The sequence below is a fragment of the Squalius cephalus genome, assembly GCF_949319135.1.
Source record: "Squalius cephalus genome assembly, chromosome: 8".
Taxonomy (NCBI): Eukaryota; Metazoa; Chordata; class Actinopteri; order Cypriniformes; family Leuciscidae; genus Squalius; species Squalius cephalus.
In genome coordinates this window covers 23,682,036-23,697,021 of record NC_137129.1, presented here as the reverse complement: position 1 = coordinate 23,697,021, position 14,986 = coordinate 23,682,036, and the positions used below count along the sequence as shown (strand labels likewise).

Sequence of the window (14,986 nt, the reverse complement as noted above, 5' to 3'; positions counted from 1 at the left end):
GCTAGCTCTCCAACATTACCTACTATAGCTTTAAAAGATTGTAATATACAAACTATTTGCAACATTCCGATCAAGGAAGAAGTTACATATACTTGGGTATTATTATCTCGAAAGATCAGAAAATGAGATTAAATTTCTCTCCAATCATTAAAAAAACTCAGAACAAATTGAACCAGTGGTTGCAAAGGGACTTATCTCTAAAAGGCAGAGTGTTGCTTACCAAGGCTGAAGGGATATCCCGGCTTACATATGCAGCTCTCTCTTTACACCTGGACAGTAAAATTTGTAAAGACATTGATAGAATGCTTTTTGACTTCATCTGGAAAAATCGTACCCATTATATCAAAAAAAGTGTTGTTATGAATAATCAGTGTTGGGAAAGTTCACTTTCTACATGAACTAGTTCAAAGTTCAGTTCACAAATTTTAAAATGAACTAGTTAAGTTCATAGTTCATACTCAAAAAATTTTGAACTAAGTTCACAATTCCAAAAATGAACTAGTTCATTCCATAAAACTCGTTTAAATGATCATGACGCCAACATGCTGCTTTTTGTTTTGATTTGCAACGATGAGACGTTCATGAACAATCCGTTCGTTGCGTCTGTCACGTGACGAATGAACGAAAGACTCGGAAGGTAAAGTAATTATTTATGATCCCTGTAAACGATTTTTTGACTGTATTATAATAATTTCTTAATTCAGAATATGATCAAGATTGCGTAGGTGGATGTGTTCGGGGAATTTGCCAGTTAATGGTATAACATTTAAAGCCCCTTAAATGAACGAAATGACTCGAAAAAAGATTCGTTAATTTTGATGAACGAGATCGAACAAGAGAGTTAGACACTGGTGGCTGGTGTTGCCAGATTGGGTGTTTTTCGGCTACATATTAACCCTTTCATGCATGAATTATGATAACCTCAGTCAGGATTTTTTTCCTATGTGTTTTTATTGCTCTTAGGGCATGAAAAACAAGAATTGATTTTTATTTTATTTTTTTAATACATTTTTCAAAGAGATCTTCAGATGTCCACTTGAGTGGACAGCATGCGGTTAGTTTAAACTGAAGATATACTGTATTAAATATAAGACAATAATCAAACAGATAAAGTATGTGAATTTAACAAACTAATCAATACAATTATATCAAATCATGTGAAAAATATAAAATATATACAAAAAATAGAAATGCAAAATATTGCAAAGGCTTCATACAACTTCATACAAGTTGCACTTCGCGTATCTTTGATATCAAAACATGAGGACGTGATTCCATCAGAATTTTCTACAGCCTGTCAAGGTACAACTGTGGAAACCACTCAGATGTTCCCTCCAGTGCACCAGAGTATGGATATTTACCCTTATTAGCTGATAATTCTGATTATGTTCAAGATGGACATGCACATTTCTATCATAGCCCTCCTCTGAGAAAACCTAGCGATACGTTTTTTCAGTCTCATCTGAAATGATCAGTGTTGGGGGTAATGCATTACAAGTAACATGCATAACGCATTCAGATTACTTTTTTGATGTTACAAGTAAAGTAATGTGTTACAAGTAACATGCATTACCTAATCAGATTACTTTTTTATCTAACAAGTAATTAACTACAAGTAATGTGCATTACCTAATCAGATTACTTTTTGATGTAACGAGTAAAGAAACGCATTACAAGTAACATGCATTACGTAATCAGATTACTTTTTGATGTTATGAGTAAAGAAACGCATTACAATAACGCATATTACATAATCAGATTACTTTTTGATGTTATGAGTAAGGAAACGCATTACAAATAACATGCATTATGTAATCAGATTACTTTTTGATGTTATGAGTAAAGAAACGCATTACAAGTAACATGCATTTCGTAATCAGATTACTTTTTGATGTTATGAGTAAAAAAACGCATTACAATAACGTGCATTATGAAATCAGATTACTTTTTGATCTAACAAGTAAAGTAGCCTAATGCATTACAAGTGTCATACATTGTGTAATCACATGACTTTTTTTGATGTCAATGAAAATTACATTCTAATAATACAAATACATTTATTTACAGTAAAAAAAATCACTGCAGATTAAGTTTTTAAGTTTTAAGTTTCAAAAACAATATTCACATTATAATTATGAATTGTAGCTGAAATATAGCAATTGATGCATGACGTCCACTACAGTGGACATGTGATTAATCAGAGTTTTCTCTCAATCTAAAACCAAAACTTGGAAAATTTTACTGTGATATGACTCATTAGATATTGCTTGATGCTGCAATATTTTTTTTTACCTACAAGAATCTTCTAGGATAGAAGGAATGGGTGGATATTCCGGAGCAACTTGGCATGTCTGACTGACCCTTGGCCATCTTGGTTTGGAGGGGGAAAAAATCGAAACACAACGGCTTGCCACTTGGTTGCAATTTATAGGATGATGCACCAGGGTCCAATGAAGAGGCTGATGTGCAACTTTGCCATAAAAACCCGTGCAAATTCAAGAAAATGCTTTTTTAATAGCTGTCCACTGTAGTGACCTCTATGCGTGAAAGGGTTAAGGCCTGTTTACGGTGTGTTTTAGCCGGGTTTTCGCCTGGAAGGCTCTATAGAAATCTGGCACCCTATTGAACGAAGTTAAACTGAGAGAGTGTGCCGTTCACAGACACCAGAATGAACGAGTTCACAGTATCGTTCATCAGGCAGTAATACAGTACGTTCAGTTCACGTTCGCCCAAAATATGAACGAGTTCATGAACAATGAATGATATCGTTCAATGAACGCGTTCAGGCACAACACTGTGAATAATTATGAATCTTTTGGGCTCAACTTTTTGGACTTCAATACCCTAAATAATACCTTTAAGATTAATTGGGCTAAGCATTTTCTTAAAAACCCTGTCTCGATTTGGAGACAATCATGCTTTTTAGGTATACTGGCAGACTTCCACTTACTTCTGTCTCCCTCCCCGATGTGGCTGAATCACTAGTTGGAAAAATCAGTTTTTCCCAACTTCCTCAAAACAATAAGAACATTTGCATTATTTCAGAAATAAATTGCTTCTATTCCAAATGTTACTTTTTATTGAAACCGATTTGTAAATGATATTGACTGGAAAAAGGTTTGGATGATTACTCACAGATACTTGATAGTAAACAAGGTGAAAGAAGTGTCGTTCAGAATAATTCACAGATATTACCCTGCTAATCATTACATGGTTAAAGGGACAATAAGTAACTTTTTAGGTATTTTATTATCTAAAATCAATATTTTTTTTCATAAATATGTCCTCAATGGTGTACAAATACCTCGGCCAATTATCTGACTTATCCTTATAAATGAAGAATTTATTGTCTTTACATACATGGGACGGGTAGGTTCACGGAGGCTTCCATGTAGTTCCGCCATCTTGCAAAACTATAATAGCAGATAGGGACAAAAAGTACTAAGCAAACGCGTTTCCACAACGCGTTTTCGTTCAGAGCCTGCCAGCAGAAACGCAGGTGCAGAGCAGTAGAGAGGCGCTTGAAACTGCACCGGCAAGTTTAAAAGTCTGGATTGCATTGTTATTATGGACCATACATATGCCGCGCCACAGGAGAAGAAAACATCGTCGCCAAAAAAGTCAAAAATAGAACGTAAAAGGAAACGTGACCGTAGATTACAGAAAACAAGAGTAAATGTCGGGGGAGCTTTTTCCAGGTGGAAAGAGCTAATGCTGGAGAAAGATTTCACAAGAGACGCTGAAGTGGCCTGTTTTCTTCTCGACAGGTAAGTCAGTGTTACAATCTTAATTACATTCTTTGTTATTTGTTTGGTTGTTATTATATAGTTAGACGAACATTTATAGTTAAAAGTTAAACAGGCTATTTGATGAATAGCAGCTATTGAGTAAAGTAGCGAAGGTGCTAAAAACAAGGTTTGTAAGTTTTACTTTTTGTAACCTAGAAATTCTATAGAAATATTTTAATAGAGCATATGATTTTTCTTGCATTGTTTGCACACCTAAGGCTACCAAATTAATGTTATCTGACATTTTCTGTTATTTATCACTTATACTGTGTCCTCGCATCAATACAGACGCATACAGTAATTCAGTATGTATGTATCTTACGCGTATATAGTGTTATTTGTGAACATGTAGAAGAGGGTCAACAACTGCTGGAGTCAATTTGCTTTTTTTGTATGATTAATTGGTCAATCAACCTTGATCTGATTTTCCCATCTGATTTGTCCAGTTATGAGAGTACCCTTTTGATTAGGAACACATCAACCCCCCTCAAGGCAAAACGTTCTCAAGTGGCAAATGCTCCAGCATTGTCAAGCATTTCCAGTGGAACAGATAGGTAAGTCATTCCATGGAAATTATTCTGTAATTGTTCAGGTTTCATATAAAACTTGTATCTACCTATATCTCATAGTGTGTTATCATTATTTATTGTAGAGATGAACATATGAGTGCACCGGAAATTGAAACCCTTGAGCAGAGGTAACCCATAAATCTTTTTATTTTATTTTTTAGTTCTTTAGTCTGTGTCCCTTCTCAATTGCATGTTTTCATCTGATACATGTTTTAAATGATCCTTTATTCTCTTTAGTATGCATGACATGAGTAGTGTTGAAGAGGAGTTGAACGAAAATGCCTTCAATGACCCCATGTAAGTGGGCTTATATTCTATTCTATCTTTTGATTTTTAGTGAATTGATTGTATTCATTCCATTTTTTTTATCTTACAGGATTGATTGGGAAGAAGAGGGACCCTCACTTCATGGTAACCCGGACGACAGCTCTGATGAGGAATACCTTCCAACCATTTCATTGCGGTGAGTTATTTTTTACTACTTTTTACTTTGTTTATGTGTTGAGTTTTTACATTTTAAAAAGATTCAGTGCTATTTTGAAATGTTTTTGTATTCTTTTAGTTCACACTGATGTTGCGGGTGATAAATAAGATCATGGTTATATGGCAACAAATTATAGAAATAATTTAATTTTTCTGTGTATGATTCTTGATTTTCTGCTTTTCCAGAATGGGTGGTGCACTGAAGGGAGCACAGGTAATTGATAATCTGCCAACTATTGGGATTGATGAAACTGTGCACGATCTGCCTGCCCCTGAAGTTCCTCTTGATGAACCCTTGAGTCACGAGCTGACAATTTTGCCAGGCCCTCAGAAGGTCCTCAGTGAGGATGACATTGTTGGCGTCAGAGCAGCAGTGCTCTATGAGAACTGCTTGAGGCAGCTTGTCACATTTTTAACTCTGCCCGTGAACAGATGCACTGGTGTCTTGAGGACTGGTTTGGTGTGTGACAGTGTTGCCCCCTTTTCAACAAACATCGCCATCAGGGGCACTGCAATGAGTGTTGAATGGGTAAGCCTTTCACATCACATCAAAATGTATGGTAACAGACAGCACTGTATATGCCTTATGAATTTATACGGCTACCCTTATCTTACCAGATCTGCCCCAATGGACACTGCCTATGCCGGTGGAACTCACAGCCTGTGTTGAAGTTTGGCATGCAGGCCGGGGACTTTCTTCTTTCCACAAACATTTTACTCTCTGGAAACAACTACACTAAAGTTGCTCTCCTATTTAAATTCATGAACATGCGAATGGTAAACCCTAGCACACACTACACCATCCAGGAAACCTACTGTGTTGACCCTATTCAAGATTTCTGGGAAGAGAAGAGGTCTGAGGCCATCAGCCGACTAAAAGGGAAAGATGTTGTGCACCTAGGTGTGTTTATTTTTATATTTGACCTTCTTCTACATAAAAAGTTATGGTACTATTCAATTAAACTAATTTGGCAATCATCTATCATACAGTTGTTGTATTTTTAAATTACCTTTTTTTTTCTTTAGGTGACGGCAGAAATGACTCACCAGGGCATTCTGCCCAATACTGTAGCTACACAACCATGGAGCTTGACTCTAAGGAAATCATCCATGTGGCCACTGTAGACAAGCGGCAGACCAACTGGAACTCCAATATCATGGAGAAGGAGGGTTTTATCCAGACAGTGGACCAGCTTACCAAAGAGATAAAGGTAGTTGAGTTCTGCACGGATGCTCATGTCCAGATTGGAGCCCTTTTGAGTAAGTGGTCAGATTATAAAATGTTTGAATACAAATATTTAATTGCTGATTGAGACACTTGTGACTCAAATTATTACATACTTCACAGACCCAGACAAAGGCAGATATAAGGATCTGAGAATTCACCACAGCCTGGACATGTGGCATGGTGCCAAAAATCTGTGCAAAAAAATAGCAACTGTAAGTTATAACACTAATCTAATTTCATTAATAATGAATTGTACCTTCCTGCATGTCGATGGAATAATTTTGTTATGTTACATCTCCATCAAAATATTTACAAGGAATAACTTCCATTGTTTGTGTTTTATTAATCACCATAAGGCAGGAAAGGTGAAAGGACAGTCTCTTCTCCTTCACTGGCTGAGGGATATAGTAAACCATTTCTGGTGGTGCTGCAAGACAGCAGAAACATTTCAGCAGTTTCTTGTAAGAAAAATAAATGGTAAATGGTAATAATGCCATGATTCAAATACTTGTGATATGATAATGTTTTTGTGTTTATTTGTTTTACTTTCCTCAGGCACTTTGGATTGGAGTTCTGCATCATGTTTGCAACAATCACACCTGGGAAACGGGAAGCTGCCAACACGATCACCTTGAAGACACTCAGGGTAAAGAGTGGATTGAGAGAGATTCCAAGAGCCATAAAGCGCTAGTGGAGATCGTCCTCAACAAGCGCTGGCAGAAGGATGTCCACAAGTATCTGCGCTTCAGGTAAAGTGTGGGGACATGACATTTAAAAAGAAATGTAACAGTGCCACAAGTCATGTGTGGGTGGGTGTTTTTAGGGTCAAATATTTTTTTTTTTTTTTTTTCAGATCGACAGCACATCTGGAGTCATTTCAAAACCACATTCTAATGTATGCCAGCAAGCGCCAGGCCTTCACTCCCCGAGTGTATGACACAAGAGTTGTGCTCGCAGCACTGGACTACAATTTTCACCGCGAACGGCCAACATACAGAACGGCTGAGGGCCATCAAGTGTATGTCAAACTCTCATCAAAATTTGTTTTAATTCAAATAATTGCATATTCACAATATAAATGATGTATTCACAAGTATGACGGTTTACTTCACAGAATGACTAAATGACTTGTAATAATTGTCTTTTGTGAATTTTAGTTACAGAAAGAAGTACAATAAAAATGCGAGGAGATACAGCCTTTACGCCATGAAGTGTCAAAAATCATATGATTACATCACCGAGTTACAAGCACGCATCTTGCAAGGAAGAGTCAAAAGCGGAGTTGGGATGCCGCGAAAGAGGTCCCTAAGAGCAGATGACCCAAGGCGTCTTGGTGTTGTGCCACCGATACCGCCACCACTGACATCAGAGTTGGTAAATACACAGGTCAGCAGAGGTCTGGGTAAGTGTCAAACATCTACTTGCCCTTATTGTAGCCCATTAACTTAGCCTCAAACTGATACTGAATTTTGTGCACATGTCTTTCACAGGACCAGCCTTCCATGCTGTTTCCAACTTGGAGACAGATTGAGATGTTGTTTTGCTGATATTTGAGTTGTAAATGCATAATCATAATTCATTGTAAATAAATATATATTTGTGTTTTCAAACAAACTTCATTTCAATCTTTTTTTGTATCAAAAAGTTTTTGCACATAATTTTGAGTTTTTTTCTCTATCCCTACTGTAGAACAAATACAGCACAGAGTCCATTGAAAAATGTTTTATTGTTTAAAATAAAGTTTGAGGTCCACAGAACTTCAAAGAATACAAAATATAAAAATCGATATAACTATTTACAATATTTACAAAAATGTTATTAGATACCGGGAATGTAGCCGGTGTATTGTCCCTGAGGGTCTGGGAATTTTTCCCTAATCCTGCAAACACAGCAGCTGGGAATGACTCTCCTGTTCCCCTGTCCTAATGAGCCATGCTGCCAGAAAATAAAGTGTCTGTAAGCTGCATGTCTGTATTCGCGGTTGTCATCACCAGGCTCCCTTACATTACCAAAAGCAGTGAGATCCTCCCGGTACTGCCTATGTATCCGCAGATATCCCTCATCCAGGCAGTATTGTGTAAAATGAGGAAGGAGGCTCACACAGTGGGCAGGGTCTTGTCCACAGCATTTCCTCTCTCTGTCGGTCGGCATGTCTCTGCAGTGGCTACAGGTACACCAAGGTACCCCCGGAACCTCCGCAGATGTTGGAGCACCATGTCTTTGCTGATGCTCCATCAATATATCAAACACCAGACCCGGCTGCCTATCTAACAGTCTACCTGTGAGGCGTATGTGATCGTCAAGGCTCATATCCTGCAGAAGTCTCTGAAGAAATGAAAGGAAATAAGATAGGGTTAGTCCATTAGATATACATGTAGGTATTAAATAGACCTATATTGTCACAAGGCTGAAAAAAATGTTTTGCAATATATTGCATTGCAGGGATCTCATGTATCAATGTTGACAAAATAAAATTTTATTTGTGTGCAAAATAAATCAGTGCTCTCTGTAACATTTTACCCATACACAAAATAAATATATTTGAAATATATTTTCAGGATATATTTTGGAATATATGCAAATATTTGAAATTGGCCCAATAAATATATTTCATACTTATATTTCATTTATTTTTGTTATATTTCAGAATATATTTCAATGTATTTTTTTCTGTATGGGTCCCCAAAAGTGTCAAAAATATATGTGGCATATATTCCAAATACATTGAAATATATTCTGAAATATAACAAAAATATATGAAATATAAGTATGAAATATATTTATTGGGCCAATTTCAAATATTTGCATATATTCCAAAATATATCCTGAAAATATATTTCAAATATATATATCTTTTGTGTATGGGTATATAGCTCTCCTTTTTCAAAAACAATCCATTAGCTCAAGTTGTGAATATTTTGCTACGTGCATAGAACTGTACAAACAATGAAAATTCATTGCTATTGCTAGACATAAATTGTACAAACCTCGGTCGCTTCTCTTCTCTGCCTTTGTAAACTTTCAATTCTATCAAGATCGTCTCTCGTAGCTGCCGGGCATCTTTGTCGTCGTGGTATTGACTCTCGCTCTCCTCCTCTTCCTCGTCGTCCAACTCCTCGTCTAGATCCCACTGATCCACTGCCTCTCTGTCCTCTCCCTCTACCTCTACCTCTACCTCTACCTCTTCCTCTCCCTATTGTTGAATCATCTGATGATGATATCTAACAATGCACATAATTCAGAAAATATACCGAATAAAGAAGGCATAACTCTTAATTACAGTATTTCATGTTTTTCACAGTCAGTAATTCATACTGTAACATTCGTTTGTTTGTTGTCATGTTGCAGTTTGTTTGAAATAACACACCTGTTCACCTGAAGGAAAACTCGACGAAGTGCTATTAGAAGACATCCTGTCAAAGCTTTTTGGTACATATCGCCTACCGTAGATGCAACGCGCATTTGAAAACGCGAGGCGCTGGAGAGCAAAATTAGTTTGATTGCAAAATACAAATTCACCACTAGATGGGAGTAATTCCTACTTACTGCCCCTTTAAATTTAAAAGAGACATCAATACAAACTGTTCTTTTTGTGAAGACCACCCAGAAACTGTTTTGCACCTCTTTTGGTTTTGCTCACACACCAGAACATTTTGGCAAAACTTCAGCAGATTTATCATTGACCATATTTATAAAGACTTTACCTTATTGTGGATGAATGTTGTATTTTGCTTTTATAGAAGTCAAAGTAAAGAAAGATGTACTACATTATAAATGTATTAATTCTTTTGGCAAAATTTCACATTCATAAGTGTAAATTCAGCGCTAAAAAACCTAATTTTGTAATTTTTCTCCATGAAGTTATACTTTATATTACTGATTTCTGGCTCCAACAACAAAAAGGCAGTTAAAACTGTCAACATATGGTCCTCTTTCTCTTTGTAATGGCCCATAAGCTTCCCCTGGCAATATTGTATTGTACTCTATTTATGTGCTATAATTTTGTATGTTGTTAAGTACATTTTGGTTAGTCACCTGTGATTTGTACTTTTTTTTGCAAAAAAAAACAAAAACATTTGTGCTTTTGAAAATTCAGTTGTCACTGTAGGATTGCACTGGCAATAATAAAAATAACACTTCTTAGAATACAGGATACAAAAACACGTAGAACAGAACAACCAATATAATCAAGATGAGAACGAACAATGAACTGAGCAAACTCAGGTTTAAAATAAATAAAGTCAGGTTAATCAACAAAATTGAGAACAGGTGCAAATGAACTAAACAAGCGCAAAACCCACCCAAAACATTAAACCCAGCTTACCTGTGACAGTATTAAGCTGGTCATGCAATATCAACATGTCACCCCTTAATGTGTCAAACAATTTATTGAGGAATTTGAGACACAAATTACTGGGTGCACCTGCAGCTACAAAAATGTACTATTTTTATAAATAAACTATTTTTCATAAACATACATACTGATAGTTTAGAAAAGAATGTAATGTAATATAAATAACACACTTAAATAGCTTCAAAGTAATTTGTGTTATTGGCTTGGAGTGTAGATAATCGTTATTTCTAAAAGCTAACTTGATTGTAATTTGTAATTTTAAGTTATTAAATAAAATAATATGTTAATGATATACATATTATTACTTTACATTTTAAATATACTTAAAAGTTTTTTTTTTTGACAAGATGTAGTTTCTAAAATATTTCCCAACATGGTTTCAAAACAGTTTGGATGGTTTGATGAATCTTCACCATCCGACAATTGAACCAACATTGCCCCCACATAACTTTAGATGTTATTTTTAACCCATATTCTCAGGTTGTGCTACAAATATCCCTCAGTTTGTCTGTATGATCTGTACATTTTCCATCATATTCTATTTTTATCCATCATGAAAATAATGCATCGCTTGGTATGTTAATGTGACAATATAACAAATGACGTATTACTCCTCAAATCCTCACTCACATCTTGTTCCCATTTTGTAATATTGATCTGCCTGCTTTGACAACAACGTATGAGAACTGAACTGAGCATCAAAATGATCCTCGTCCACACAGATCCGCGTAAACGACTAAAATGCTGTATTATGCATTCCAGACAAGTAGTTGGCATTGTCACTTTGTAAAGAACGACTACTCGCCTGTGCACATATGCATTCAAACGCGCATGCCTATAGACCAGTGGTTCTCAAACCTGTCCTGGAGTACCACCAGCCCTGCACATTTTGTATGTAAACAATGTTTGATAGCAACAGCTTTTCTCTGCCCAAATCATGCAATAAATCTGACATATGCAAATAGTCAACAGATCAAATATTCACATATCCTTGTGATCTCCCAGATGAAGGTTAATTAGTAAGTAACCATCAGTTTAATGTTTAGCAGTTTGCGAATGACACATAATTGTATTCTTATTTAGTTACTTGGTGTTTGGTAACGAAGGACCAACTTTTTGAATTAGCAACACTGACTCAATGGGCCCTATACACCCGGCGCAATGTGCAAATGTTTTTTGCTATAGTTTCAGCCTGACGCAGTTATCATTTTCACGTCCTGTGCCACATTGTTTAAATAGTAAATGCATTTGTGCCCATTTGTGCGCCCATGGGTTTGCTGGACTGAAACAGTTTGCAAATGACACATAATTGTATCCTTGGATCATGATGGTCTGAAAACGAGGTGTGTTCAGGCGCATTGTTGGTGCGTTGCTATTTTGAGGCAACTAAAATAGACTGCGCCATTGACCAACAAAAACCTGGTCTAAAGTCAATAGGGGCTGTTGCACCGGAGGAACCTTTTCATAGTTCCTAGAACTATTGGCGGAAGTACCCAGATTTTGTCGTGTTCGCACCGCAGGAACTAGGAATGATTTTAGTTCTAACAAACTAATTTAGCATCTCCTACTTAAGAGTAGGGTCTAAACCAGGACAACAGGAACTACCAGTGACGTTAATACATGCTGATTGGCCGAACGCACGCGAAACACCAGCACCCGCCATTTTAAAAAAAGCTGTGTAAACACACAGATTACAGCCTATATATTTCCCTCACACACTAACTCTATGAACATGGAAAACAGTGATAGATGGGCCTCTTAACCTTTACGCTGAGGACCAAACAGAACATGATTATGTATTTCTGCTCAACTACACGCCCTAAGTGCACTTGTGCTGTGCACTTTAGACCATGCGCTTATATCGTTAAAATAGGGCCCATAGACAAACAAGTCATTCATAAGAGGACAACTGATGGCACCTGTATTCATAGCAACTAGTTTCTAACTAATTAATCATTTGATTGTTAATATAAATATAATAATAAATTATCTGTCGGCAGTCATTCATGCTTTATTATTATTATTATTATTTTCGTGCACAACCGATGAACTTAACATAGGCTGAAAGTAGCAAGCTAACGTTAACTGTGAGGCTGCTGCTCGGTAAAATAGTTTTCAAGAAAAACATTTAAGTTGGAAAACTATTTCTACTAAAAAGAACACCAAAATTTAACATGAACTATTAAAAATAATAGAAATTCATGTAAAAAAATTATGGAAAGCTGGCAACCAGCACGTTTCTTACCTTGACCCCCTTCTTCCATATGGATCAATATCCTGTTCTCATTTCAACAGGTCTGGGCAAACTACTGAGTAGGCACCAATCAGAGGCCACATTTTTATGATGTCATCATGTAGACTTCTTACAAAGAATTTTACGGTATTTTAAAACTACAAAATACAAAACACTAAAGTATTTTGATACAAAATATGAAGCCATTTTCATCAACCCTATCAAATACAAATGACAAAATACTATTTTATATTTGAAATACGTATTTGAAATACATGTATCATAAATACTGCCCATCTCTATATATTATATAGTTATATTTAATATATCTGTTATATTAACACTCATCTGAGCTTTTGGAGTTATTTGTGGTCTGCTGCAGGTAATTTGTTAATACTTTAATACTTTTCAGTTTTGATGTTTAATGGTTGAGGAGAATAATCACCTCATTGTACCCAATTCTGATTTCTTGCTGACTTAAAAGATTAACATTAAACAGCAAAAAATATCTTCTCTATTTACCTCGCTGTTAAAAGTAAAGGTTCTTTATTGGCATCTATGGTTCTATGAAGAACCTTTAATAATATCCATGGAATTTTTCCAGTGCACAAACTTTTTTTAGAGGAAAAAAGTTCTTCAGATTATTAATGATCTTCACACAAAGAAAAAAAATATATTTTTAGAACTGTTCTTTGATGAACCCAAAATGGTTCTTCTATGGCATTGCTATGAAATCAGATTTATTGTTGCCACCTTCCGAGTTCTTTTCAGTCACACTTCAGTCAAGAAAATGAGTAGGCCTATAGGCACCAAAATCAAAACAATAAAGTGAGATTACATAATCTAACATGATCCAAGTTTTGAAAGCTATACAGAAACAATGTGCTCTTTTCTATATTCTCTCTGTAAAACATAAATTAACTTCCACTCTATACAAAATAATAACAGAGATATGACAGATCCTTGATCAGATTCAGAACAGTGGTCCAAAGCAAACACCCAAACTGACAGGTTCTGACAAGTTTGGGTGTAAACTGGTCTCTCTGCCTCAAGCTAACCTGTCTCTTTCTCTCCCTCAAAAACAAGCACACATCGACAAATGGACAAGAACAGGCTAAACCAGACTTTACAATAGGCTACTTTCTATCAACATGTTACAAACTTAATTATCTAGCTACTTATAGAACATAAAAAGTTCTAAAATTCCTAAATTCTAAAAGTTTTTTTTTTTTTTGGAAGCTTGGTGTAGACTAAAATCACTGAAAGCAATATTAGGCTAGGCTACTCATAAGAATGACTCATAAACCACAGGCTTCTAAATTTATTATGTTCGTGACTCACGGATTCCCATATGCACAATTACTGAATTGAAGTGGAATGAAAGTAGCCTAGCTCATTCGTCACTAAAATAAAACAACCATAAATAACCTATCAAATAATCTACTGCGATTATATAGTTGTGCTATTAGAAGCCAGATTAACAACGTGGAAAAAAAAAGAAAAAAAAACCTTACCCATTGCGAAATACAGAACGACTGCAAAGAAGCCACAAGTGAGTTTGTTCATGTTTCTTGCTGTAGCTGAGTTCAAGTAGAAGAAGACCGTTAAACTCTAGTCACACTGATGTGAACAGCAGAGATCCGCTATATTTATAGATCCACACCCATGGCACCGCCCGTACTGAACAGTTTTGCAGCAACCTGCATCAAGGGCGCGGTGTACAATACATTATTTTGTTGTCAAAAACAAACTCCCAAACATTCCATTTTAGTTGCGTGAATGTCGAAAGGAGCAACGTTACTTTTCTATCAGCTTTAATAAAAAATTTACATCGAGTGACGATTGATTGGTGTTTAGGCAGCCGCTGCTCGTCTGTAAGGCAGGTGATGTAGTGGGTTTCCGTCCCGTAAAATACAGGATCTCCTCGTATTTAAGTTGAAGGTAAAACGATGCGTCCCGTATAAAATCAATATTGGACACGATTTGCTCCTGTACCCGCCGAGAACAGCTTTATCTTGGCCAATCCTTCGGGAATTTGCCGCTGGCGCTTAGATAGTGGTAAAATACGAGATAACATTTTGGATATCAAATGGGCAACCTTTGGCCTTATTAATTTACTTGTTCCAGAGCAAATACATTTGGCTAACTGCAAAATTAAGCTTCCTAATTTTATATGTTTATTTAAAGGGGTCGTGAACTTAATTGTTTTATTGTTTTATGTTAGTATGATTTTTACATCAAAAAGTGTCATTGTTCTGCCCCCACTTTGTGTTGCATTAGAGACATCTAGTGGTGTAAAGTTGTATTGCATTTGATTTTTTTATTATTTTA

The 14,986-nt window shown here is 36.0% G+C and overlaps 2 protein-coding genes across 2 annotated transcripts in view; one reads left to right on the top strand and one right to left on the bottom strand.

Moving 5' to 3' along the window:
* lye (lymphocyte antigen-6, epidermis) overlaps positions 1–14,332 on the bottom strand; it is a 46,404-nt gene extending 32,072 nt beyond the window's left edge. The window contains exon 1 of the mRNA XM_079878109.1: positions 14,170–14,332. Within this exon, the coding sequence (XP_079734235.1) occupies positions 14,170–14,221 (52 nt within the window). The 5' untranslated portion in view covers positions 14,222–14,332. The remainder of the gene's footprint in view (positions 1–14,169) is intronic.
* LOC307162650 (uncharacterized protein) lies at positions 1,560–7,675 on the top strand. The gene is made up of 7 exons (XM_079878108.1): positions 1,560–6,100; positions 6,189–6,280; positions 6,425–6,529; positions 6,624–6,817; positions 6,922–7,086; positions 7,226–7,470; positions 7,559–7,675. The coding sequence occupies exons 1-7, from the start codon at positions 5,923–5,925 to the stop codon at positions 7,597–7,599; spliced, it is 1,020 nt and encodes a 339-aa protein (XP_079734234.1). The 5' UTR covers positions 1,560–5,922; the 3' UTR covers positions 7,600–7,675.
* Positions 14,333–14,986: the final 654 nt, after the last annotated feature.